Genomic DNA, 25,628 nt, shown 5'->3' on the forward strand with positions numbered 1-25,628 from the left:
TTCTGGGAAGCCTGCACATGAACCTGATCCACCGCGTCCTTGTCATAGCAGCTGATGAGGCCACCAGAGGCACTTACAGTGTTTACTCTGAAACAAACTGAAGAAAGAGGAAGTTGGTCAAAGATGTTTTGGAAGATGGAGAGAGAGAAAGCTGTCCTGGCCCTCGGCTGGGTCAGAGTCTTCCGCATGTGCTCTGGTGGCCATGTAGACAATCCCTGTAGCCTTCCCAGGAGCACGGAACCATCATCCACCCCTGTATTCTCCAGCTCGTTCTGATTTTCCATGACCCCACCTGGACCTAAGCCAGGCAAAGCATATCCTGGGGTGGGCTGTTGCTCAGCCTGGCTCTCCAGATCCTCTCCTGGTTTACTAGGTGACGTCTACGCTTTCCTTTTCCCATATTTTAATATTTTCAGCCCTTCTTTGCACATGAGAGAGAGAGAGAATTCCTCCCCAAACTCTACGACCTTGTACAAGACTTTCCAAATAGAAAAAAATAAAATAAAACAAAAAGCAAGAAATAAAATAAAATAAAAACTTTTCCCAGCGCTCAGGGAGGCAGAGGCAGGCAGATCTCTGTGAGTTTGAGGTCAGCCTGGTCTACAAAGTGAGTCCAGGACAGCCAAGGCTACACAGAGAAACCCTGTCTCAAAACAAGCAAACAAATAAACAAACCAAAAGAAACCAATCAACCAAACAATCTTTTCAACTCCAGTTTTTGTTCTGATGATATAGGGTATGCCATGTCACAGCCTTTGCTGCCACCTTGGTCTTCTGACATTACTACTTCCTCCCACTGCTGGGACTCCAGAAGTTCTCAGTACCCAGAGCTAGGAGGCTACTGAGAAGGGCTTTGGGATGGTTTCAGCCCTAAGAGGAGGTGCCCCTCCATTTGGCCTGGGCACAGAACTGGACCAGGAGGAGGGTGTAGAGGAGGTCCCCACTGCCAGTCCCATCACCAAACATTCTCAGTCCGTCATAGAAGGGACCCACCCAGAGCTCAGTCCGGGCCCATTTGATTCCTATTGCACACAGTCTTAACAAGCCAGCTATCTGGTGTCTCCCACAATAGCTGATTAAAAGCAGTTAATTGGAAGCCAGCTGCTTGTACAGAAGGAAGACAGGGATGACAGCTCACAGCAGGCATAGCGATTGGTCTGTTGTCCCTGCAGCTTTCACCCTTGTGTGTTGAAGAGGCTGAAGGATGAAGAAATTGTCCTACGAGAAAACCAGTGTTCTCTATGAAAGGGCCAGCTGGCCTTGGCAGTGCTCTGAGCCGCCGAGGGATGGCAGGGATCCCCTCACCCTGGAGTTTCTTGCCCCACATAGGGGATGGGTCCTTGACCCCTCTACAGCCAGGGCTGCTGCTGGCTACAAGAACAGCCTTCACACGGCTCTGCAGGTTCAGGGAGAGCTTTCGGATTGCATGCCCCTCCTTATAATCTCTTTGCTGGTGTGTACTCAGGGAGAACAAGGGGTGCCAGGCGTGTCGGGAGATCCTGGCTTCCAAGGAGACAAGGTAATTTTTGTCTGATGCCTCTAGCCCTACCCCCCTCCTCATTTCCTGGTCTAGGGCCCATTCGTCAGGTGGCATTTCCTATCCATCTACTCATCACTTCTCCCTGGACCGCATAGGCCTCTGAACTTCTTTCCAGGCCTCTGCAACCTATCTGAGTCTGCCTTTCCTCACTGCCCCCAAATGGTGCTTCTGAGGGCACATCTTTGTTCTGTTCAGACACTGTCAATGGTTTCCAGATGTTCTTAGGGACAAGTCCTTGTGCCCCACCCAGTAGCACGGGAACTCAGTCTCTAGTCCCTCCAGCACTCTTCCTCCCTTGGCTGTGTTCCGGACCCACCAAACTGTCCTAGGAACCTTGACTTCTTGGACACACCACTTCTCTTTCTGAACCCAGCCCCTGGCCTCTGAACCACCCTACCCAGATGCCATTGTGTTTCTACTTTCTCAGAAAGGGGCCTCTGATGTCCTGGGCAAATGTCTGTCTCTCACTCACAATACTCTTTTCCTTAGTTCAGGGACCTGTGCTCAGCCTTCTACAGACTGAATTTCTTGAGGATCAGGGCCCTAGACTGCTCTGAAACCTTTGCTTTGGTCCTGCACTGAACAGTGAAAATTCAGGACAAGTTGTCTGGAGGGAAGGGAGAAAGGAGGAAGGGACTGGCTGTGCTGACAGAAGGAACAAGGAGTGAGCCATGGTGCCCTTGATCTCTAGAGGCCAGCTGTGGCCTGATGAGACCGGCTCTTCTGCCTGGGTTACACCATGTGGCCACCTCTGGCCCTCTCCTGGCCAGCCCACCAGGCCCAAATTTTGAAGCCCCCCTTCCCTTTCTGCAAGCTGGTCTGTCCTGAGCCAGTGTCCATGTCTGTGTTATTGTGTACAGGCCTGGCTGCTCTTCTCTTGGGCTCTGGTCTCATGTGGCCTGAAGGGCACTGCAGGACTAGTATGGACCAAGATTCCCGGGGTCCTGTGCAGTAGGCCAGGGCAGCTCCCAGCCCTGGTACCCAGGCTTTGAGGGTGAAAACAAGTGTGAGCTCAGACCAAGGCTGCAGCAGGAGAGGGAGGCCTTCATCCTTCCTGAAGATCTACTTTCTAGGCCTGGGTTGGCAGGAGGATACCTTTGGTTGCGCTTGGCATGGCTACTCTCAGAGAGCCTTGTTTACTTTTTTTTTCACAGGGAAGTCAAGGCTTGCCAGGGTTCCCCGGTGCCCGAGGGAAGCCAGGGCCTCTGGTAAGTTCCTCCTCATCCCTCCACCTGGCTGTAGCTTTGTGCTATTGAGGCCAGTACCCTCCATCTGCTAATGGACCATGGCTGGGGTTGTACTCACATCCAAGAGTTCCCATTGTCTTCCAGGAGTCCTGGACCTGAGCAGAGTGAGGCACACATGGCCACTGGCCAGTTTCCTGGATAGAGTTTCTAAAACCGGGGAGGGGGCAGGAGTCATGCTGGGTACTAGACAGGTCTCAGGCCTTGCACACCAATGGACTCTAATTAGAACCAGAATCTGCATGCCCAAGGACACCACTGATGTTATCAATCCCATGTCACTGAATTTTAGGATGTGCCACACCTTTTTATTTGTCACTTTCTTTGAGTGCTTACTGCCCACACTCAAGGAGCAGAGGGTGGATGGTGATGGCTGCTTCCATTTCTTGATGTGGAGGCTTAGATTCTGAAGGCCGAAATGACTTGCCTGGGTCTCCTGTCTGGTACACTTTGCAGAAAACGTTTCAGTAACTGCTTCTTCTTGGCCAACTAGGCATCTCTCAATCATGTAGTTCCAGAGCTTTCCAGCTACCTTCAGCTGAGGATTTAGGATATTGATGGAAGGTAGCGCTCATGCTCATCCTGTCTGTGCAGTGATCCTCTCTCTTCCACAGGGCAAAGCTGGAGACAAAGGCTCACTTGGGTTTCCTGGACCTCCTGGTCCCGAGGTATGTGATGGCTGTCTGTCTCTGACTCTGTCTCTCTGTCTTTCTCTGTCCTTGTCTCTCTTCCTCCATCTAACTATGGCTTAGTGTTGTGCCCAGAGATAGTGAAGGAGTTACTATGGATCACACATGAAATGAGAGAAAAGGCCATGGCTAGAAATGGGTTCAGTGTTGCATGGCAGTATTCCAACACTTGGGTGGGGGTAGAGGAAGGAGGATGATTGGGAGTTCAAGGTCAGCCTAAGCTATGTAGCTCTGTGTCAAAAAAAAAAAGAAAAAGAAAGGAAGGGAGGAAGGAAGGAAGGAAGAAAGGAAGAAAGAAAGAAAAATAAAGAAAGAAAGAAAGAAAGAAAGAAAGAAAGAAAAAGGAAAGAAAGAACAAAAGGAAGGAAAATGAGCAGATACTCGAGGGGCAGTACCCTCTGTTCCCCTTCCCTCCTCAGCTTGTCCTGCCTCACCCAGGAGCCCCCCAAGCTAACCTCAGAGTCCTTCCTCAGTGGTGGCCAACCCAACACGTGTGGTTCCCATAGAGGCATCTCTGAAGCCCTCCAGGGCCGCTGTTCACCCCCTTGCAGGCCTCCTCTGAAGCTTTCTTGCCCTGGCCTCTCCTCGGGGACCAGTGCTCGTAGGCATGGCAGGAGAAGTAGCTGCTGATGCAGGTCTGCTGGAGAACGTGAGACAAAGAAGGGAGGTGGTGCAAGCTGAGCCCGGGAGCCTGGAGAACACCCGGCAGCGGCCGATACACGTGATGATGAACCTCTCAAGGCTATGCCTAATGGGCACTCACTCTGACCCCACTAGCCTGGCCCCTCCAGCAGCATTACGCTATCCCAGCCACCTCTGTCCACCTCAGGCTTGCTGCTATCCAGTCCCCAGCCAGGGCTCCCATCTCTCTCTCAGAGCTCCCTGCCTCGGGACCTTGCTCCTCCATGAGATTCCTGCAGCCAAGGGAAGAAAGAGCCTGGCCCTACCGGCTCTCCCAAGCTTTCCAAAGATCACTCATAGTCTTCCCCCAATGGATGAGGGCGTGCTTCCTAAAAGCCACAGCCTGACTCTCGCTCTGTTGACTTTGGCCAGGGCACAACCCTATCTTTAGACAGATGAACTTGGCCTCTCCTCCATCTGCTGCTCATTGTGGAAAAAGGCTCCTGACTGGATTTCCCAGCAGCCTGGCTAGTGAAGGAGGAAAGCTCACTCCTGAATATGGACTGGTGGACTGCCGAGGCTCTTCTTGGGCCGAGAGCTGGGAGGGAAAGAAAACGTGCCATACTGTGGCGAGTGCTGCCTCTGTTTAGGGATGGGGGAAGGCCCAGGAGGGACCACCTCAGGGCAGCTGTTCAGTAGCAGTTCAGCTTGAGTCTGGCTCCCAGGTCCCTCTGGGGTCTGCCTGGCCTATCTTTGTGCTGCTTTGATTGGCTAACTGCATAGCCAGGAGTGGCTCTGGCTGGAGAAGGCAGAAGCCATGATGTGCTGGTGTATTTACTGCTACTATCTGGCCCTCAGGATGAGGGAGGGAGGCCCTACTCACAGCTGCCTGACTGCGTTGCCTCCTTTACTCAACACTGTAACTGAATGGGGGCTGGCTGCTGTGCTCCCACAGCAGAGGAGCAACCCCAGGCAGGGGTAGTTTCCCAGCCCAAGGGACCAAGCTCTTGCGGATGCAAATTTCCATCGAGTGCTCACTGTCAAGTGCCAATATAAGTACTTGGCTTTCATCACCCATTTCAGCCTGCCCAGTGATCTAGTGACCCCTCTACAGGCCAAAGCCCAGAGAGGCTGGGTAACTCGCCCCTCACACAGGAGTGAGTCACACGACAGGGTTTTGGTCCCATTTTGAAGAAACTTTAGCTTCAAAGTGCCAGCTCTAAATTCAGGGCTGAATTCCTAGTGTGGTGTGGCACAGGCCTTTAATCCCAGCACTCTGGAGGCAGCAGGTGATGTCTGAGAACTCAGGACCAGCCTGGTCTACATAGCAAGTTCCAAGCTAGCCTGGGCTACACAGTGAGACTATCTAAAGAAAAAAAAATGCTCAGAACCAGTTGTAACTTTGCCATGGGGAAGAAAGACAAAAGGACTTAACAGAAATAGGTAGTCTAAGATTAAAAGGAAGAAAGGAAAAACCAACATAAGGAGGCAAAGTAGGAGGAGAGTTTTAGTCACAGAGAGTCAGGGGGGGAAAGGCCTTGATTTAAGGAGTATGGCTGCCCTAAGTGAATGGGTTTCTAGGTTGGATTAAGAGTTATTTCACATGAAATGTGGAGAGGGATGTTTCCATTCTGACCTATGGAAACTGGCCTAGGCACAGCTAGGCCAAAGGGCACTTTGCTCCTGGCTTGCAGCTATGGTAGAAAGAAGCCTCTGGGGTAGGGAAAGGGGTCCCCAGCACCAGTGTGTTCAGTGGAAGGAGGCCTGTCTGCTCCAGGCTTGAACTGTCTGCTGCATGGTCACCGGTGGGGATTGACCCCTCAAAGCTTCAGGCCAGGATGGGACCGTGTCAGAGTTTAGCGCTCTGGCAGTGGATCTTGGGCGTTCTAGCTTCTTATAAGAGAGGCCTCCATAAAGGACATGAGCAGTTTCCTCTTCACAAGCCAATGTGGGAAGTCAGGGCTCATGGGTAAGGCTTTTAGGCAGGACAGTTGATTCAGGGCTCAGCATCCCCGGAACTTGGAACTCCGTCCTCTGAGCCAGGTGACCATGTGGTGACAGCCTTCATATGTTCCTGAATGGTCTTCTGTATCTCTGTTCCCCCCACCTCCCTCTCAACAAGGCTCATGTAGCACAGGCTATCTTTGAACTTGATATGTAACTAGGGATGACCCTGAAATCATCTTCCTGTCTCTGCCTCCTCCCAGTGCTAAGGTTAAAGTTGGGTCACTCCACTCAGTTCCTTCTGTGTTTGCTCAACCACTCTGAAAACTCAAACTACTGGATTGAAGAGAAGGGATCAAGTAGCTGACCTAGTCCAGGTCACGTGACCGTAGTGGTAGGGGTGGATACTAATGGGATGTGGCAAGGGGAGATGTTCTGAGCACCCGTCAACCAGCCCAGGTGACCTGGCTCTCTGCTTTCCCACAGGGTTTCCCAGGGGACATTGGCCCCCCAGGGGACAATGGCCCTGAAGGCGTGAAGGTAAGTCCTCTCCCACCTAAGGTCCTTGGCTGAAGAAGCCCCAGGGCCCAAGGTAGTTGCCAGTCAGGAGTCCTGCCAACCCGACGTGAAGGTACTTCTGAGACTCTTTCTGTTCCCTTTTCCCAGGGTAAGCCTGGAGCCCGAGGCCTGCCTGGCCCCCCTGGACAGCTGGGGCCTGAGGTGAGAATGCCCGGTTCCCTCCTGTCCCTCTTTGTCTTCTCTAGCCTGTCCTAACACCCAGCTGGCTCTGTCCAGGGTACCAAAGCCTTGAAGGGGCCAGGGCCACTCCAGATTTTATAACCAGAGCATCTGTTCCATTGCAATCCCTGCCTGTGACTCTTCTCTGACATGGTGGGACAAGTGGCTTCCTTTCACACCGGTCAAGTTTATCAGGGTCAATAGAGAGGATAGGAAATGTCAGACCCTTCTTGTGAGTCCTTGGGGATCTGGGGAGGGAAGTGACTGCCAGTCCCCATGTTAGTAGCAGGCAGGGTCTTGATGAGAATCCAGGTGCGTCTCAGCCCAGAGTTCATGCTCAGATCCCGTGCTGTTCCCACACATGCTTCTGAGAGCCACTCGGGCACCATGGGAATGCTATGCCTTTCCTAGCTGGTATGTCAGAGGAATTCACCTGTGCCTGAGGGGAGGAGCTGCCCTCAGGCCTAGTGGGCTTTCCATGGGTAGGCTGGCTTTTGCGTTCTTGAGTTTTGCTTGGCATCATGGTACACATCTCTGGGAGAATGAGCAACCACAAACAGGCCTTTGCTGTCACGATTCTTTCTCTGAGTTGGGTGTGGGTCTGGCAGAGACCCAGTGCTGGCTCTGGCAGTCACTGCATGGGGCTGCTTTCTTGGAAACTGGAGATGCTTGCCACATGGGGCTACTTTGAAGGGCCTGTGGTCAGGCCCAGGCTGCCAGAAGGATCAGGCTGGAGACTGCTGTGATCTTCAGAGGGCTGGAGGGTCATGTCCAGGAATGAGAATGGAAGGAAGAGACAATTGCAGCCTAGGCCTCTATCTGTTCACATAGCTGCCCAGGAAAACTATTACTGGGCCAGGCTCTGGGCTTGTGAGGTCACTCACTCACTCCTTCATTCATTCATCAGGACACTGTGCCTTCCTGAGTGCTGTGTGCAGGATGGCATGGCATCTTTAAAACAAGATGTCACCCTGCCCTCTAGATTCAGCTGAACCTGTCATTAAGGATTCACCCTGGGGATACTGAGGCACGCCAAGGATAATTTTTGCTATGGAGTAGACAGCAGAGCTTAGAACTGACTCTGCTTTTGAGCTGCAGCCTGAGGTCCCATACTTCAATAGCTCAGACACTGGGATTTGGGTAGAGACTGGTGGGCACCTCCCAAACCTTGGAGACCAGGCTGTGGGCTGGGCACTCCGTGTAGCTTTGAGGGCTCTGCACATTCTGCACCTTGCCTTCTACAGCACAAGTCCTCCCAGAATCCAATGTTAGCCTTCTTCTTTGTCTTTCTTCTTTTCTCGTGTCCCCTACTCTAGGGAGATGAAGGACCCATGGGGCCACCAGGAATCCCTGGCTTGGAGGTGAGTGTTGCTGGCCAGGAGGAGGCGGGGCTTCCTGTAGCTGAGCCAGTGGGCACAGGCAGGGCAACATTTGACTAGTGGTCTGGAGAGCAGCCAGCAGGGAGGCCTGTGGCCAGTCAAAGAACACAAGTGGCCTAAGTAGAGAGGCTGAAGGCCGGTGTCAGTGGCCTTACATGCCTGCTTGAGTCTGTTGGATTCTGTGCAGCCGTCGCCTCATGTATTTTTCCCAGGCGCCGCTCACTTTGCTCAATCTTGTCAGAGAGGAACAATAGAGGCTGACAGAGTGGGAGATCCAGCCCTGGGTTCCACAACTAGGGTGTGGGGGTGGCTGCCCACTCCCTCCCCAGCTTCCGGCTGCCTTGCGGGACACCGCTGTGGCCCACCTGTACCCCAGCAATGGTGCTGACTGTCAGTCCACAGGGCTTCTGATTTCAGTATCTCTTTACATTCAGAAAGGATAGAGCACCTGAGAGCATTTGCTAGTGTGGGTTACGTCTTCTTGATGTGAATAATTTAAATGAACGCACTCTAAATGTGTTTATCAATTCAGTGGATATTAACGATAAACCCGTTTCTCAGAAGCAGAAATGTTTTCTTTGGGTCCCAAATCACGGTATTTTCTAAAGCCAAACAAGTGAGTGGGACAAAAGAGGCATTGCATTCCCATTTTTGCAAACCTCTTTAATTGTCCCTCTCGTGAATTAGCTGGATTTTCACTTCTGTGTCTGCATCAGTCTGTGATGACACCTTGTGTCACAGAGCCTCTGAAAAGTCCACCACATCTGTGAGGGGAAGTGATAAAGGAAGAGGGCATCTCAGGGCTCTGACCACGTTTGGAAGACCACCACAACAAAGAGTTTGCATTACCTGTGCCCAGGCGTTCTGTGCAACCTCTTCTGGTCCTCTCCCTTAGAAAGCAGATCAGCCCAGGGAATGAGGAGGCAATGCTGAAGCCACATAGCTGGAGACAGTCTTTGACACTGGTGACATTGGGTGTCTAATTCTGTCCCCTCACGGCATAGTACCTCCCTGTGCTGGGCTCCTGGAGTTCTCCCATGGTCCCTCAGCACTGTCTGTAGCAGCCCCTTCCATGTGAATCTCTGTTGCAGGGTCAGCCTGGAAGAAAGGGGTTTCCTGGGAGGCCTGGCCCGGATGGCTCTAAGGTGAGGAGGCTTAGGCATGCCTTTGGGGGGAGGGGAGAGGTAGGAAGTGGAGGTGGGTCTGACCTATAAAGCCCTCTGAAAAGTCCTGATTCTCATGGCTGGTGGAAGGGGGGGGGGAAGTGGTTCCCTCCTCTCAGGCAACTATGGCTTGTGTCAAGTTGACATAAAAAAGTGGTATTGGTAATGGAGGAGGCAGAAGTAAGTAGGCATAGCCTAGGCGTCCAACAGAGGGGGATTGTTCAAGTGACAGGATCCACTCCAGACACGCTGGAGCAGGCTGTGAATGGGAGTGTGAGCAGCGGTGGCACCTGCTTCTTCCCGTACAGAGCAGGCAAGAGACTGGCAGTACTTCACCTAAGGGGGAGATTTCCGGTTTCCCCTCAGGGCCTCTGTGTAGCCCCCGGTGTACAATAAATAGGCATTATGTCTATCAATGGGCCTTTTTACTTTTAGTGGTCAAAACAAGAACTGACCCCACTAAGGGAGTGGGCCACTTTTCTTATCTCAGAGACAAAATACCTGACAGAAAACTAGTTAAGGAATGTCATAGTTAAGGTCACTATACTGTGATGAAATGCCATGATCAAAAGTAAGTTGGGGAGGAAAGGGTTTATTTGACTTATACTTCCAGATCACTGTCTATTATAGAAGGAAGTCAGGACAGGAACTCAAGTAAGACAGGAACCTGGAGTCAGGAACTGGTGCAGAGGCCCTGGAGGGGTGCTGCTTACTGACTTTCTCTTCATGCCTTGCTCAGCCTTGTTTCTTACAGAACCCAGGACCACCAGCCCAGGGATGGCACCACCCACAACGGGTCACTCCCCATCAATCACTAGTTAATAAAAGTACCCTAGAGGCTTGCCTACAGCCTGATCTTAGGGAGGCATTTCCTCAGCTGAGGTTCCCTCCTTTCAGATAACTATAGCTTGTGTCAAGTTGACATAAAACTAGCCAGCACAGGGAAGAAGGATTTATTTTGGCTGCCATTTTAAGAAGGTATAGGTCACCATGTCAGGAAAGGCGCTATGGAGTTCATGGTGGCAAGGCCATGTAGTTGGGCCTCAGAGCGGGAAGCAGAAAGCATGGTAGGCTGCCTGTCTCCTTTCCCTTCTTTCACTCATTTGGGTCCCATCCCCTGGTTGGGACTGCTCCCATTCAGAGTAAGTCATCCTGTCTCAGTTAAACCTCCCTAGAAATACCATTGTAGACACACCTATGTTTCATGCCTATTTTAAAACCAGTCAGGTTGATACTGAAGATTACCATCATTTCCAAGGAAAGCCCTTCAAGGGATAAGTCTATGGATGTGTTGAAAAGAGGAGGGTGGGAAACAGTTGGAGGATCCCTTGGGCCTTGGTGACAGCTTTTCTTCAAGTGAGAGAGTGGCCATGTGTCTGGCCTGGCCCTGCCAGGATTTCTAAGAATGACATCTGGGGAGAAACCGAGGAGAGGATGAGACTATGACTAGGACACATGAGTTGTATTTTCTTTCTAAGTTCCTGTCCCTGCATCCTGCCCTCTGAGCTCTTGCCACAGTCCCTTAAATACTGCTTGGGCTTCTATGGAGGGCAGATTCATCCCAGGACATCTGTTGATCACTGATCCACTCATACTATGGAGAGTCTGTGGCTGCTGTGGCCACTTATAGAGTAATATCTGTTCATCAGAGATCATAGCTGCCAGGCAAAGCCATGCCAGGCCAACAGGTACTAGAAGCTGAAAGGCTGAGCCCAGCATAGAGATACGATTCCTTAAGACTTATCTTTGCTGATGGCAAAGCTTTGGAGGGGTGGGGAGGTTAACTTCTTGATGATCTTTCCCAGCAATTACTGTTGTGGGTAGCCTGCATGGAAACGGGCATCAGCTAGGCTGACCAAGGTCCCAATTCTAGCCCTCCATCTACCTGGCTGAGTGACCTTACAGTCCTTTCACCCCTTTGGACCTTAGTTTTCACCATAACAAAATGAGTTAGGTCGCTTGAAGTCCTATGGGAGTCAGGATGCTGGGGAACTTTGCTATCCACTCAGAGGGAGCGAGGCTGTAGCGTCGGGGTGGTGTTCTTTGGTTGCTAGCTGTTTGGAATCTTCAAGGCCAAAGTTTGGAGACTGGGCTTCTGATTCATCCTCACCAATGACACCTTTGGCCATTTGGCCCTGGGGACTTCCTCAAGCTGTTTCAGTGTCCTACCTCCTGACCTGGCTTATCCTCTGTTTTGTTCTTTTGCAGGGGGAACCAGGAGATCCTGGGCGGCCAGGGCCCGTGGGTGAACAGGTAAGTTAGTGATGGTGTCAGCACAGTGGCTTCCCTGTGGAGCACTTGCTAAGTCCATTGTGGTAACTTACCAGAGCCAGGCCTCTGACACAGTCCCAAAGAAGGGAGGTCCTTGAATTTTTGGTGCATTTGCTCAAAAGGTCAATGTGATTTCACCTCTCTGAATTGGGGTTAAACCAGAGAGTTCCCCAAAATGAGTGCTGTTTCCTTAGCTCAGTAGTTCTCAACCTGTGTATTGTGGCCCCTTTGGGGTTTGAATGACCCTTTCACAGGGGTCGCCTCAGACAATCCTCATATCCAATATTACATTACAACTCATAACAGTAAGAAAATTATAGTTGTGAAGTAGCAAAGAAGATAATTGTATGGTTGGGGGTCACTATACCATAAGAGACTGTACTAAACGGTCATTAGGAAGGTTTAGAACCTTTGCCTCAGCTAGAGAAATAGCTCCATGCTCCAGAGGCTCGAGGTCCAACCCTCCCTAAGTTGTAAAGAAGAAACTCAAAACAGAGGTTCTGGATAGCTGGGAAGCAGGAACAAGGTCCACAGGACAAAGATTACCACTTATCAGTCAAAAAAAGTTTGAGGATCACCACCCTCTTCTCCCAGTCTGAGAAGCACTTCTGGGTACTGTGTGGATGGCTCTCCTGGGGCCTTCCGCCAGGCCCCAGTGCCCCCTGCAAGCTTGGCCTCACAGCTCAGACATGGAGTGTGGGTGATAGTTTCCACTCCTATAAATGATGGTCCTTCAGGAACCTCAGAAGGACGAAGAATCCTGGGGGCTCAGAAGAATTTAGTTGTGTCCAGGGGTGCCATCCAGGGCGTGCAACACACATGGGACAGGCTTCCTCGCAAAGCCTGTGACATCTGCTGAGAGAGATAGGAATTAAAGCTGGGGGAGGCCAAGATGTTTGAGATCATTCATTGCCATTTGAGCACGTTCTGTGGGAAGCCAGGAGCTTGGGAAGGCTGCAGCAGCCTAGCCGTATTTCCTGCCTGGAAAAAAAAACAGCATAGTGCATAGTTATGCTAATGGTTGGCCCTGGAACCCTAGACTGTCAGGATACAGGGATCCTTGGAAGTAATTTTCTCCAGGGCCCTGACCACTCTCTGTGCCTTAGACAAGCTAAGGAAGCCCGTAGACCCCTCCTTCAAGTAGATTTAAGTGCATAAAGTGAAGGATTCAAAAGCAACCAGTTATACAGTGATACATAAAGAAACTATGTCCAGATGTGGCACACCTGTATCTACTTCTTGATTAATGCACTCAACAATGATACCTAACAGTGACCTCCATGTAATGATGCTTTGAGGTTTGTGCAGGAATGATTGTAGTGACACGTGCCGGGATGCACAGTCCTAAGTGTTAGATCCTGCTGGCGCTGATTGCATACATTCGTATCTAAAGAGAAAAAATGAACATTTTGATGAGAGGGTAACGTATATAAAAGTTGTAAATTGTTCTGTTCAAGTTCCTGGACCCTCTGCATTCCGTCCATAGAAACTAATGGAGGACGCCACCCCTGTTAAGACATCCTGGACTCTGGCCCACACAGTCAGAGCCGTCACGGGATGGATGGGAGGGACCTTTATTTTCGCCAGTTCTGTAGACAACGTATAGGCACACCAATTTGCTCAGAGTCCATAAACCTGGAGTTTGACTCAGAGTGACAAGTGCGGGCCTAGGCACTTTCACTTAGAAACTCCCCAGTTTATTTGATTTATTGATTGTTTGGCTTTGACTCTTGAGGCAGGGATTCACTCTGTAGTCCTACCTCTTCTGGTACTTGCTGCATCGCTCAAGCTGGACCCAAACTCCAGATTATGCTCCATGCTCAGCTTCTCAAGTACTAGGATTATAGGTTTGAGTTATGACACCCATGTTTCGTTTAGCTGTTGCAGAGTGAGGACATGGCTGTCCTCTGGGACATGAGCCCACAGCACATACTGCGGCCTCTGAAAGAGTCTCTGGGCAGAGACAGGCCATCCTGTGGGTGGCAATGGTGCTGGTCCCCTTTGTCATGCACATCTCTGGGGCCTCTGGTGGAGAGAAGGTACAAGGGAGCTTGGAGGCGCACTCTCTGAATCACCTTCACCCCCTTAGCTGCTGCCACAAGACACTCGTGGCCCCTGGGAGCCATGGCCCCTGGGAGCCATTAACAGCTGTCATCAGGGAAGGAAAAATGGGCTTTGTGAAGTGAGCAGCGCCTCTCCTCCTCCCAGCTCCCTGGCGGGTGGCCTGGCTCTCCAGATTAATTGAGCACCAGCCTCTGGGCTGTTAGCCGCCCGAGGTCTCCCCTTGCTTTGGTCAGAAGTGGGGCACAGGAAGCGGCCTTCACAGGACAAACCCACCCACCCCATGTCCTAATTCTCCGGGAAATGTCTGGGTGTGCATCTGGGGTCTCCCAAAACTTCTTTTGCCCTCCCGACCCACACAGGAGCCCTCTGAGCCCATCTCAACACAGGGCAGGAGGTTCCAGGAAGGCTTCGCTCTACTCCCTTGGGACTCTTGACTCTTCAACTGTCCTAGGCATAGGCGTGCTCACTTGCTCCCTGTGACAACAAGACCACCATCAGGAGCCTCTGGGACCCGGAGGCCACACAGAAGAGTTAAAAAGAGTTTAAAAAGTTAAAAGGAGGGGTGTGTGTGTGTGCATGTGTGTGTGTGTGTGTCTGTGTGTTGTATGAATGTGTGTGTCTCTGTATGTGCATGTCTATGTCCATCTGTGTGTTTGTGTGTGTGTCTGTGTAGGTCTCTTTGCATGTGTGTGTGTCATTGTAGATGCAATGTGTGTCTGTGTGTATCTGTGTCTGGGCATGTGTTTATGTCTGTGTGTCTGAGTACATGTGCTTTCATCAAAGGGAAGCCCTTCAGTAAAACCTCCACTTCCCAAACCCCATCGCTGTCTCTGGTGTAGGGTATCTGTTAGGGTATTTCTGTTCCAGTCAACAAGTTTGTTTCTCTGTGAAACAGCCCCAGAGCCCCCAAAGATGGAGACGGAAGGCCTCTTCCCAGCTTCCCCCCGACACACACACACTCCTGTTCTCCAAGTGTGTAGGGATCCCAGCCTGCTTCTGGCACGGGAAGAATGCTCAGCTCCCAGGATTGCTGGCAGCAGCCCCACCGCTTGGCTCTCAAATCTGAACCATCTGGCGGAGTGCTGGGGAGAAGCCGCCCAGAGGCCATGCTCTTCTGCGGCACTTCCAGCCATACAAGTCACCAAGCCGGGGAGAGGGGATAACGGGGGCCGGGGAGGGGGGACTCAGAGGATACCTTAGCATTCAAGCCTGCCCCCAGATTCACTCCTTTTTCTGGATGTGTCCTCCCCAGGGGCTTATGGGATTCACTGGTCTGGTCGGGGAGCCTGGAATCGTGGGGGAGAAGGTAAGTGAATGTGATGGAGATGAACCCTCAGGGTTTGTAGTTTTTATTCAGGAAAGGGGCTGCAGATATGCCACCTCCCTGTGGTTCTGACATCCCATGTTCTCCGGGAACCTATGTCCCTGTACCCCCAGAGCACTTGTCTTCACCCATAAGCACAACCAGATGCTGGCGTGGCCATCCGTGGGTAGGTGTGCCCTGGGCCCTCACAGCTGCCTTCTGGCATCACCCAGCATGGGTAGCAGTGGATGGGGGGAAGGTCACTCTTCAGTGGGCATTGCCTCAGGTGCCTCCATAGCCCCTGGAAGCTCAGAGGAGACCACTGAGAGGCCAGCCGACGGTGGCTGGCCCAAGGCCACCCAGATTGTAAGTGCAGAGCTGGGATTTGAACCAGGTCCGTCACTTCAGGCTGTGCTTTACCAACTTAGCCCCTTGCCCAAGTAGCAGTCTGTGGCTTCCCTCGTCCCTCTAGGGGCCTAGTTTTGCAGACTCAAGAGCTTCACTTTCCGTCTTCCTCACTTCCTAGGCCTTCCCTACGCTCCTCCTCTTTTGTTAACTTTAACTAACATAGTTAGCCATTCACCCAAAGCTGCAAGGTTTGTCCGGGAGTTCTCAGGGTCCTTTCTCCACATCCCCCAATGCTAACAGCTTATGTGACTATCACACAGTTTCAAAGCCCTGGTCTTCTGTTGCTCACGTTTCTCATGCCCTTCCTCGCCTGTGGACCCTTGCTTTGAGCAGGTCCCCTGTTCCCATGCCCACCCACCCATGTCCAGTCTTCCTAAGTCACTTGCTGGGGGTTCTTCAAAGGGGATCTTCTGCTTCCTTCATCACCAGGTGGTCACGTCCCCTGTGATAGTTCCAGACACTGCCTCCCTCCACCCCCTACTCCTGCACCTGCTCCAGGATGCATTTTTTTTTCTAGAGGTCCCCATCATCTCCCTATCCCACTGGGTATCTTGCATTCTGGGTATTGATCTGTGTCTTCTCCTGGGAATACCTGGGGCCGGGTGCATAGTAGGGTCAGCACACAGTGGGTGCTTTATTCATTTTTATCCAGAGAAGAGAACTGGAGCTTGCAGAAACTGAGGCAGGATGGCTGTAGCCTTGCCTGATTCCCCAGCCTGTTTGAATTGGTCTGGAGTGGTGTCTGATATCTGGCGTGCCATGGAGGAAGGGTGCCATGAGCAGAGAGAAGGAAAGGCGGTTATGGCTGTTTCTGCCTCAGCAAGCCCAGTCCAGGGGGTGCCAGGCCTAATGAGAGCCACGTGATGTGGGCCAGAATCAAAAGGGTGATGCAGTTACTTCTTCCCTTCATTGGGACCATCCTGGCCCAGGGACGTGCTCTTTGCTTCCCTGGCAGAGGAGGCTCAGATTTCCTGCTGCTGAAACTTGCTTACCTGACAGTGCGTGTGAGCTGGGGAATGACCCCATAGACTATTCTGAAGTTCCTGCCTCCCTTTGGGTCCCTGCCCCCAGAGTCCCCCAAACCGAACCGTGACCTATGTGCCTTACTGTTTCCACTACAGGGGGACCGTGGAGTGATGGGCCCCCCCGGAGCACCTGGACCCAAGGGGTCGATGGTAAGGAGTAAGTCTGCATCCTCTCCCCTCTCCTGCCACAGCCTCAGGTCACAGTCCTGTTCCACATAGCACATGCTCCGCGTGGCCAGAATCTCCAGCTCTCCATACCCCTGGCTTGGTGTGACTTTTGACCTCTCTACCCTGGGTTAAGACTGACACAGGGCTGAAAAAGGAAGGATGAGACACCTTCCACAGCTGACTCCTTGTTTTCTTTCTCATCGGCAGGGCCATCCTGGAACGCCAGGAGGGATTGGGGACCCTGGAGAGCCTGGACCCCGGGTAAACAAAATTCTCGTGTCTCCTAAGCACAGATACATGGGGCACAGCCCTCGAGTCTTAGACTTGCGTGGACACCCAGTCCCTGGACCCTGGCTGGTTCCCAGGCTGATCCTATAGTTTTCTCTGTTCATGTGAAATCTGTGACAGTAGTGACAGGAAGGACAGTGTGGCCTGAATGAAGCCCTGGGGCTGAGGTTATGTACAGGGTGACCTGTGGCACTCAGGAGCAGCTCCTTCCTTCTCTTAACCTGTCACCCATTCAATCGAGACTGAGTAATCTGTACAGGTGCTGGAACTAGGGGCGCCGATGTCAGCAAGGCACCAGAAAGTCTGATAAATGAGGGATACCTTTATGGGAAGGTTTGGGGCTTCCTAGGATGTTGACAGAGGCCAGAGCCTCCTACTACACCAGGAGGGGGTGTAGTAGGGATTGCTGCAGGAGGTGTGTGGCCAGGAATGCCCAGATTTGGGTGTATCCCTGAAGGTGACTGGGCTGCTCTTGTTTGGAGTAAGTGCTTGGAGTCGATATGTCAGGCAGTCACTGAGACCAAGGACAATGCTCGTACATGGAGCCAGTCAGAGTGGGGTTTAAACACATGGTGATGGTGGGGAGCAGCCTCCTCCATAGGCAGATCTGGGAATGATAAGCTCAAGTAAAGCCAGATGAAGGAGCTCTGAGGGCTGAACAAGAGGATGCAGGTACCTCTGATGGCTTGAACTGGGGGTGTGGGATGGGGAGAGGCTCCCAAATACCAGTTCTCTGTGCTGAGGGAGGCACCAAGGCCAAGTTCATGTCCACCCTGTTTCATAGACCAGCTGTATGCTGGGTAGATAGGCTTCCCTGGGGGTGCAAAAAGGGCAGGAAACAGACCCTGTTCTAAAAGTTGCGTCTAATCCATGGAGAGTCAACAAACGCGTTCTCTCGGCCTTTGGCAGGTGTAATTGAGCACGTGCCCCATACCAGGCTGTGCTGGGTCCTGAGGAGAGGATTGAGGGATTCATACCAACGTGATAAGCCTGGACACATGTAACCATCACTCACTGCATGTGCCAAGCACCAGGTGGCTGTACCCTCCCCACAGTCCTTTGAGCCAGTGGAAAGATGTCCCTGAGCCAAGCCCCTCTCTGGGGTTGCAGTCACATGCATTTTTCCCCTGCTCGTGAGAGGGAAGAGCCACATCTGGCTAGAGATTTGGAAGTGGTGGAAAGAAGCAGGAAGCAGAGAGTAGTTTCCAGCGTCTGTCAGAGCTGGGATGGTTGGAGCCCCTCAGTGTGGGAGATACCCGCTGAAGACTGAGCCCAGGAGAGCCCAGGAAAGCTGGTCTGCCATCAAGTTCTTTCTTCTGGCCCGGGGAAGATGGTTCACTTGGTAAAAAGTACATGCTGTGCAAACACGGCCTGAGTCTGGATCCTCGGTGTCTACGTAAAAAGCTAGGGGTAGTGGTGAACACCCGTAACCCAATTGCTAGTGAGGTGGGTCCAGGAGGATCCTGGAGGCTTGCTGGTCAGCCAGCCTGGCAGAGTTGCCAAGCTCCAGATTCTGTGAGAGACCCTGGCTCAAAAAATAAGGTGGGAGGGATAGAGGAAGACATCGAGAATTGACACCTGGCTGCCACATGTGTATACACGCATGTCTGTGGGCACCTTCATCCCTGAGGCTTCCTCTGCCTCAGTTTTCCCAGCTGTCAGCCAGCATTATGCTGCCGTCACCACCGTGGGGAGAATGAGCTGGTATTTTGTGTTCTGTCGTGCCAGAGTACCTCATAGATGTCATCGGCTACTTGTGAGGCACAGTGGCAGTGCGTGTCTCAGTAATGGTATCCACCATTGAAGTGTCATTTCTATTAATTGTGTGTCCGTCCGATGAGACTTTTTCAGTCCCATTAACATCCTCTGCGCTCTGAGCTCAGTCCCAGCCTGATGATTGGGTATAGGAAGGCAAGTTCTAGGACCTGCTGGGGACCCTATAGGTGCCTTCAGCTCCCGCAGCCTGAGAGAGGAGGGACTTTCCTCACTCATGCTGTAGGTGAGGTTGCTGAGCTGAGGAGATTCGCAGGAGGCCTTGCAGGTAGTGGCGGGGAACTGGACCCTGCTGTTGTGCCATTCTCTGGCCTTGGGGCCTTCAAATAATTAGCTCATCCATGTGGAACCTAGCTCCCGTGGCCTTGGAGGATGTGCTAAATGCCTTCTGAGAGCGCATTATGGGATGCAGCCTGTCTTGGCAGACACTATCCCCACCAACTGCCTTCCAAGGCCACTTTAGTACCATGCAAGCCTGTGTGTCAGGCTACATGCTGGCCTTTACCTCAAGCCTCAGTGGAAGGCTGGGTCTGTGGAGAACAGTGGCTGTGTCTGCACCTCAGGGCTGTGGGAGCAGCAAGATGGGGCTGGGGTGTTCTCTGGGAATCAGAGGGGATGAGGCTGCCCCTTCTCTAGAAGGGCTCCTGCCTGCATCACAGAGTCTAGCTGGCTGGCACAGATGGTTCTCTGTGCGCTCTGAGAATCCTGCAAGGTGCCCGGGTCTAAGGGACCCAAGCTGTGAGGCCATTCCACCCATCCCGCTCCCCTGCACCTTCCTATTTGCCTCTTGTCTGTGTCCTTCCTCCCTTTCTTCCTTCCTATTTGTTTTTTAGATAAGGCCTCACTGTGATGCCCTGGCTGGGCCAGAACTCCATAGACTAGGTCAAGCCGGAAAGCCTTAAACCCTCTCCACTCCAGACTTCTCACCCAAGAAACTTTCCTGCAATTCTGGATATATAGGTGGATAAAATAGCTCTACAGGTCAAACACCTACTGATAACACATCACTCAGAAACTCGCTTTGAAACAGTTCCTTGGGTCTGCATCATTTTGCCATCTGTTAAATATGAAAGCAAGCATGCACACTGCTGAGATGGAAGAGAGCGTTAGCGCTTACATAGAGGATTGCATCTTGGCTGAATGTCTGATACTGCTGGACCTCAGGCGTCCTTGCCAGCTTTCAGAGTTGACTGGCAGATGTTTTAAATTTAATCATCCATGCTGAAGATTCTGCTTTGCATAAATATGTGACAAAAAAATGGCAGAAGTGTGTTTGGAGCCATTCAGAAATCACTGGAAATGTTCTAATTCCAAGCCAAACTTCATTGAGTGTTTTTTTTTTTTTTTTTTTTTTTTTTTGTGGAACTCAAGTCAGCAAAGCAATTTTTAAAACAAAGCATTCTAATACAATCTGAAGATATGCTGAGCGTGGTAGTAGGAAAATATTCAAGTCTTTGTTTTCTTTTACTGGACTGATTTTTTTTTTTTTTTTGGTATGGACAGAAAAGAGTAAGAACACTGCAATCTGACCCAGGAACTGCAGGCAGCGTGGTATGACGGTGTGTGCAATAGACTGCGTGCATTGTGTGGGCACAGTGAAGTCATACAATGCAACACAGGCGAGCACAGCAAGAAATATCTGACTCACAATACTTTTCTTTTAAATTGATTTTTGGTTCATTTTACACACCCAGAAACCTCTAACTGTTGTCAGTTGTGTTTTTTTTCCCTCAATCTCCACGTTCAGTTATGTGATCCCATATGGTTTTCAGTTTAAGAAACGGAACTATGGCTGGCTGAGCGGTGGTGGTGCCCACCTTTAATCCCAGCACTCAGAAGGCAGAGGCAGACAGATCTCTGAGTTCGAGGCCAGCCTGGTCTACAGAGTTCCAGGACAGCCAGGGCTACATAGAGAAACCTTGTCTCAAAAACAAAAACAAACAGAAAAGAAACTGAACTAGGCTGGTCTTGAACTTGTTGCAGTCCCTCTGCCTCAACCTCTCTAATGCTTGTATTTCAGGTGTGAACCACTGTCTCTAGCTCAGTCCTGTCCCTTGCTCTCTGCTCCTCCCCCTTTCCATCCCAGCGCTGACGACGCCCCTCCTTCACCTTCCCCCAAGGCTCCCAGTGCCTGGGGTTCGGGGTCCCCTCCCAGGACTGTGTGTGGTGTTAGGTGGGAATAGGACACAGGAATCAGGAAGATGCTTGTCACGTGTCGCTGTCAGCTCTCAGTGCTGATTGTGAGACAGGAAATGGTTTGTCCAGGGAGGCTCTGCCCACCCAGAGCTGTGGGCACTTGCCAGGACCTTCTCCCAGCAGGCCAGAGCTCCTGCTTCTCAGCCCTACAGCGGCTGGCTTCCCCGCCATTGCTCTCAAGCCCTGAAGGGGCTTCTAAGTGCCCTCTCTCCTCCCCACAGGGCCCTCCCGGATCTCGAGGTCCGCCAGGCACGAGGGGAGCCAAGGGGCACCGGGTAAGTGAGGGCACTTCTGCTGCTTGTTGCCTGCCCGGCTCTGAGCTTTGTGATTTTCCTAGCGCTGGCCGGGGCAGGGGAGCGGGGGCGGCATGAGAGTCTGATGCTGGCTGCTGAGCCGAAGCCATCTTCCCAGCTGGCGTCTGAGCGTCACACCTGTTTCCAAGGGCACTAACAGGCTTCGGCCATTCATTCCACCCCTCATTCAGCCACTGTTCCTACCCGGTGAAATACTGCTGGATGCAGACACCCGGGACAACAGGGCAGGCCTAAGCCCTGCCTAACCTGTGACGCAGGCACAGCTCATACACATACTGGGTCTTAACAGACAAAGCTATGCCCTAAGGGTAGCGGAGAACCATAGAGGATTAAGACAAGAGCTGGTCCGAGTGCAGTAGCTGAGGGGCTTCCCAGTGCTTTGTGCTGTCGGTCACTTAGAGTAATCCATTTAACCCTCAGTGTCACCTGCCAGGGAAGTGCTGTTTTCCTTGAAAGATGACAACACAGATAGGTTCTGAAACTTGCCTCAGGCTGCACAGCTGGAAAATGGTAGAGCTGAGATTTGAACACAGAGAATCTGGCTCTTTGACCTACAGAATTTAGTCTCCCTTTCAGTTACAAGGTTAAGTAGAATGGCCCCCATGTGGCCTCCTTATGAAGAGGAAACAAGATGGCTAGGCAACCCAGACCTGTTACTGAGCGCCACGTGGGGTTCTAGTTTTAATACGCCCCCTGAACTAGATGTCTTGAGCAGCCGGCCTGTGGTGGGGAAGGTGAGACGCAGGCTCCCAGGGTCCCTCCCAGTACCCATTTCGCTTTCTGACCAAGAAAGCTGATCTAGCTACAGGGTGACGTGTGTGGGCCTGGGCTGCCGAAGAGTGAATGGTGCCCACACCCCTTCCCAGCAGAGACTAGAAGCCCCAACCCGACTCCAACACACATACATCTCACTGGGGGAAAGCCAGCTCCCATCGGAGCCTTCAGGACTAGGAGAGGCACATGAGGACCGGAGCCATTTCCCTGTGAGGTTTGGCAGTAGCTGAGACCTGTGAGACCAGCCTTGGGGTGGGGTCCTGGAGAGGCTCCCACTGCACCTGTGAACTCTGAGTTCTGGCCGAGCTTGTCTTGTGGCTTTCGGAAGGCTCTTTGTTCTCTGGGTCTCAATTTCCCCACAGGTGCCATGGGATGGGCAGGGAGAATATGCAAGGCTATGCTGGCTTTCTTGACCTTGTGTAGGTAGGCATTCTATACTGAGAGGGTCTGGAGACAGAGGGGGTGGCCCACTGGCAGCCTGTGAAAGAATGAGCACCCGTTTGGACCACGTGTGGGACAAGTCTCTTGCCTTCCCAGTTTGTGGCTGTGCAACCTCAGGCTAGTCTCTACCTCTCTGAGGCTTTCCCTATCTGTTCAGGTGGGGAGTTCCTACTGAAGGGCTGTAGGGATTTGAAGTGTCTGGTGCTACCTCTGACCTCTTAGAGTAAGGCTCTTTCCCTCACATGTCAGACAGCTGATTTCCCCTCCTCAGCCTGTTTCTCACTCTGTAAAATGGGCCAGCAACAGAGCTGGGTTGGTTGGGTGTGAAAACCCAGTCACTTTTCAAGAATTTTAGCCCTAGAGTGGCCACAGAGGCTGAGTTCCCTCTCTTTCCTGTTGCCCTTTCTCGGGGGGGCTGTGGTATGCTGGGTTTCTGCCCCTGGCAGGAATGGCTCCAGTGAGCCTGACCTGACCCAGCTGGAGGGCAACCCCAGGGTGGTCTGCTGATGTGGCCTGTGGAGAATGTCATGTGGCTTTGATGGAAACCCAGCCTGCCTGCCACAGGAGGGCCTTCCTGAGGCACAAGGGAGAGAGGGTGGCTGGGGGAGCTTCAGGACAGGCTATCAGGTACCATATTCCTGAACAATGCGGGGCACCCATGGTCGCTAGCATCCACTGTCTCTTCCCTCCTCCAGGCAGGCGAAATGGCTCTTCTTTCTCTACAGCTCAGCTTTGGCTTCTAGACTTGGTCTCTTCCAATGTCCACCTCATGAACAGCCTTCTGGAAGGCAAGCCTAGAGGTCTTGGCCCTCTTGATGGCTCCTGTTGCAAGGAGTTCACTACCATCCCCATAAACAGTGGCATCTGATTGGCTTGGGTTCCAATTCTGCCTCTCCCCATTCCTGCTGGCCACAGGCAACTTCACTTGTATACCAGGCCCCTTTCTATGTAACTACTTTCTCTGTGACTGTGTCTGCTGCCATTGACATTAGGTCACATCCCTTCTCCTAAAAAGGCTTTGATCCCACGCAGGGTAGTCAGGGTGCTCTGGGCCTCAGGTCTGAGCCTCCACTCCAAGCGCTGTGCCCTTCCAAGGAGGCGTGAGCTTGTGCCACACAGAGCCCACAACCAGGAGCATCTCTCAGACCAGCTCTGTCTGTGACCTGGGATGCCCCACCCTGACCTGCCTTCATCTCCCCAGAACTGGTCATGAGTTAGGGAAGGAGTAGGAGGCAGTAAGCTAAGGCCTGTCTGTGGGAACATGGCCGAAGGTTTCTCCGCCTTAGCTTTTAGTCTCCACATCTGTGGCACAGGTTGGCTGGTGGCAGCCACCCAGGACACTTTAGACACATGGCCTCTAGGTCCAATGCATTTAGGCTTTCTAGCTGACTCCCACAGGCTGTGACCTCTGAAGAACTGTCTAAGTTACTGCGGAGATGACCTACCTCAGGCTGTGTGGAAAGGGAGGAGCAGGAAAAACCAGAGGCTCCGGCCAGTCTTGCCCTCCTTGGTTCACAGCCCAAGGGAGACCCCTGCTGTCCAGTCCACTGTGCTGGAATCTTCTTTCTTTTTCAGGGCCCTCAAGGACCTGATGGACCAGCTGGGGAGCAGGGGTCCAAGGGCCTGAAGGTACAGCCCCCTGTATTGCCCCTCAAAGCCCTGGGCCCCTGAAGCAGTAGAGAGGACCCAGAATGATTCCGTGCATGTTCCCAGCAACTCGTTCAGCCTCCTGCAGCACAGAGCAAAAGAAAGCAAAAGGAAGACCATTGAGGGGGATCACGCATGTCCTCTGCTGTTCCCTTCAGTGGGAAAAGTCCTTGGTTCTTGACCCCAGCACCTCTGTGGGGACTATGGCAGCCACCCCTTTGGCCAGATCTTAAGTATGTCCACAGGCAGTGTGCTGAGGGGGACAGGCGGCCTCTCGGGTCCCCTCCTCTCTGTAAAGGGTCCTCATGAGCCTCTCTCCCACCTGTCCACGTTCCGCTTCCCACAGGGCCGTGAAGGACCTCGGGGCAGACCTGGCCGTCCAGGACAGCAGGTGTGTCCCATTAGGTTTGTTGTGCCTCCTCCCTTTGTTGTGACACACGCCTCCAACGATGCCCTTTGTGCCTCCAGGGTGCAGCTGGCGAGCGGGGCCACTCAGGAGCAAGAGGCTTCATTGTAAGTACTATCGGTTCTGGCAGTTCTCAACATGGGGCGTTGGGGCAGGTGGGCAAAGGTTACCATGATTTTTCGAGCTTCATGGGAATCCACAGGTGCCCTGCAGAGCTCTCTCAGCTGTAAGGGTGGAGTAGGGGCTGGGGGACAGCATAGAACTAGCCTGAGGTCAGGGGAGACGCATAATGGATGGAGAGGCTTCATGAGACTAAGGTCACCTGTGTTTTTCTACAGGGCATCCCTGGTCCCTCAGGCCCTCCAGGTGCCAAGGGCCTCCCAGGAGAACTGGTAAGTGTCTATTCCCTCTCTCTGGCATCTCTGCCCTGTCTCAGTCTGATTGTAGCACGGACTCTTGGCCAGGTAGACAGATGGGGAGGGATGGAAAAGACAGGGCTAGGTCGGGCCTGCAGGGGTAGAGAGCTAGGCCTTGAGTTCTAGGATGAGTCTTGGCTTGCTTGGCCACTGGGTTCATTGCCGAATGGGGTAGCACTTGCCACACGGTTGTGGAGATGGCCTGAGGAATGGAGACAGGGAACACTTACATCGTGAAAGGCAGAAGGAAGGCGGGGAGAGAGGTCCTCGTGAAGGACAGGGAAAGGACAAGCGAAGTCATTGACCCATGGCTTGTCCTTCAGAAGATGTCTAAAGGATGGTTTTGAGGAAGGCAGAGATGCTAAGGGCCCCAAGAAGGCTGCAGGTAGCCACACTGGAAACCCAGGAAGATCCCTTGAACCCTGGATGGCCAGGAGTAGTTGAGGCTAGATGGGAGAGAGCAGAACAGGAGAGGGCACAGTGAGTAAAGTTCTGAGGCTGTGTGCTGCAGCAGGGGGTGGGGCAGCCCTGCTGGGTTCATTTGGACGCAGAGGAGACCGTGGGAACGGGTGAAGAGGCACCGTATATGGTTAGAGGTAGGGCGTGTGGGTCTTCTCTTTCAGTTACCATGTAGACCCTGTGACTCAACCTTGCTGCAGCAACCCCCATAGTGGAACCCAGGCTGTCTTCTCCTGACTGTCTGTGTGTCTGTCTGTCTCCAGGGCTCTCAGGGACCTCAGGGACCAGCTGGCCCTCCAGGAGAGATGGGACCCAAGGTGAGTGCCAAGAAGCCCTGGTTTGTCCTTTACTGCTGGG

At 52.4% G+C, this 25,628-nt stretch overlaps 1 protein-coding gene across 5 annotated transcripts in view; it reads left to right on the plus strand.

Annotated features, from left to right (window-relative positions):
- Col27a1 (collagen type XXVII alpha 1 chain) overlaps positions 1-25,628 on the plus strand; it is a 117,925-nt gene that overhangs the window by 61,946 nt on the left and 30,351 nt on the right. For all 5 annotated transcript variants that reach the window (XR_009591018.1, XM_060381182.1, XM_060381183.1 and 2 more), the window contains 17 exons: positions 1,466-1,519; positions 2,695-2,748; positions 3,399-3,452; positions 6,525-6,578; positions 6,705-6,758; positions 8,093-8,137; positions 9,247-9,300; positions 11,527-11,571; positions 14,906-14,959; positions 16,486-16,539; positions 16,765-16,818; positions 21,036-21,089; positions 23,919-23,972; positions 24,337-24,381; positions 24,459-24,503; positions 24,735-24,788; positions 25,535-25,588. Coding sequence is in view for 4 of the 5 variants with exons in the window: in XM_060381182.1 (XP_060237165.1) it covers positions 1,466-1,519; positions 2,695-2,748; positions 3,399-3,452; positions 6,525-6,578; positions 6,705-6,758; positions 8,093-8,137; positions 9,247-9,300; positions 11,527-11,571; positions 14,906-14,959; positions 16,486-16,539; positions 16,765-16,818; positions 21,036-21,089; positions 23,919-23,972; positions 24,337-24,381; positions 24,459-24,503; positions 24,735-24,788; positions 25,535-25,588 (882 nt within the window). In the remaining variant the exon portion in view is untranslated. The remainder of the gene's footprint in view (positions 1-1,465; positions 1,520-2,694; positions 2,749-3,398; positions 3,453-6,524; positions 6,579-6,704; positions 6,759-8,092; positions 8,138-9,246; positions 9,301-11,526; positions 11,572-14,905; positions 14,960-16,485; positions 16,540-16,764; positions 16,819-21,035; positions 21,090-23,918; positions 23,973-24,336; positions 24,382-24,458; positions 24,504-24,734; positions 24,789-25,534; positions 25,589-25,628) is intronic.

This window comes from Meriones unguiculatus, chromosome 3 (assembly GCF_030254825.1).
Source record: "Meriones unguiculatus strain TT.TT164.6M chromosome 3, Bangor_MerUng_6.1, whole genome shotgun sequence".
In the NCBI taxonomy this organism is placed as follows: Eukaryota; Metazoa; Chordata; class Mammalia; order Rodentia; family Muridae; genus Meriones; species Meriones unguiculatus.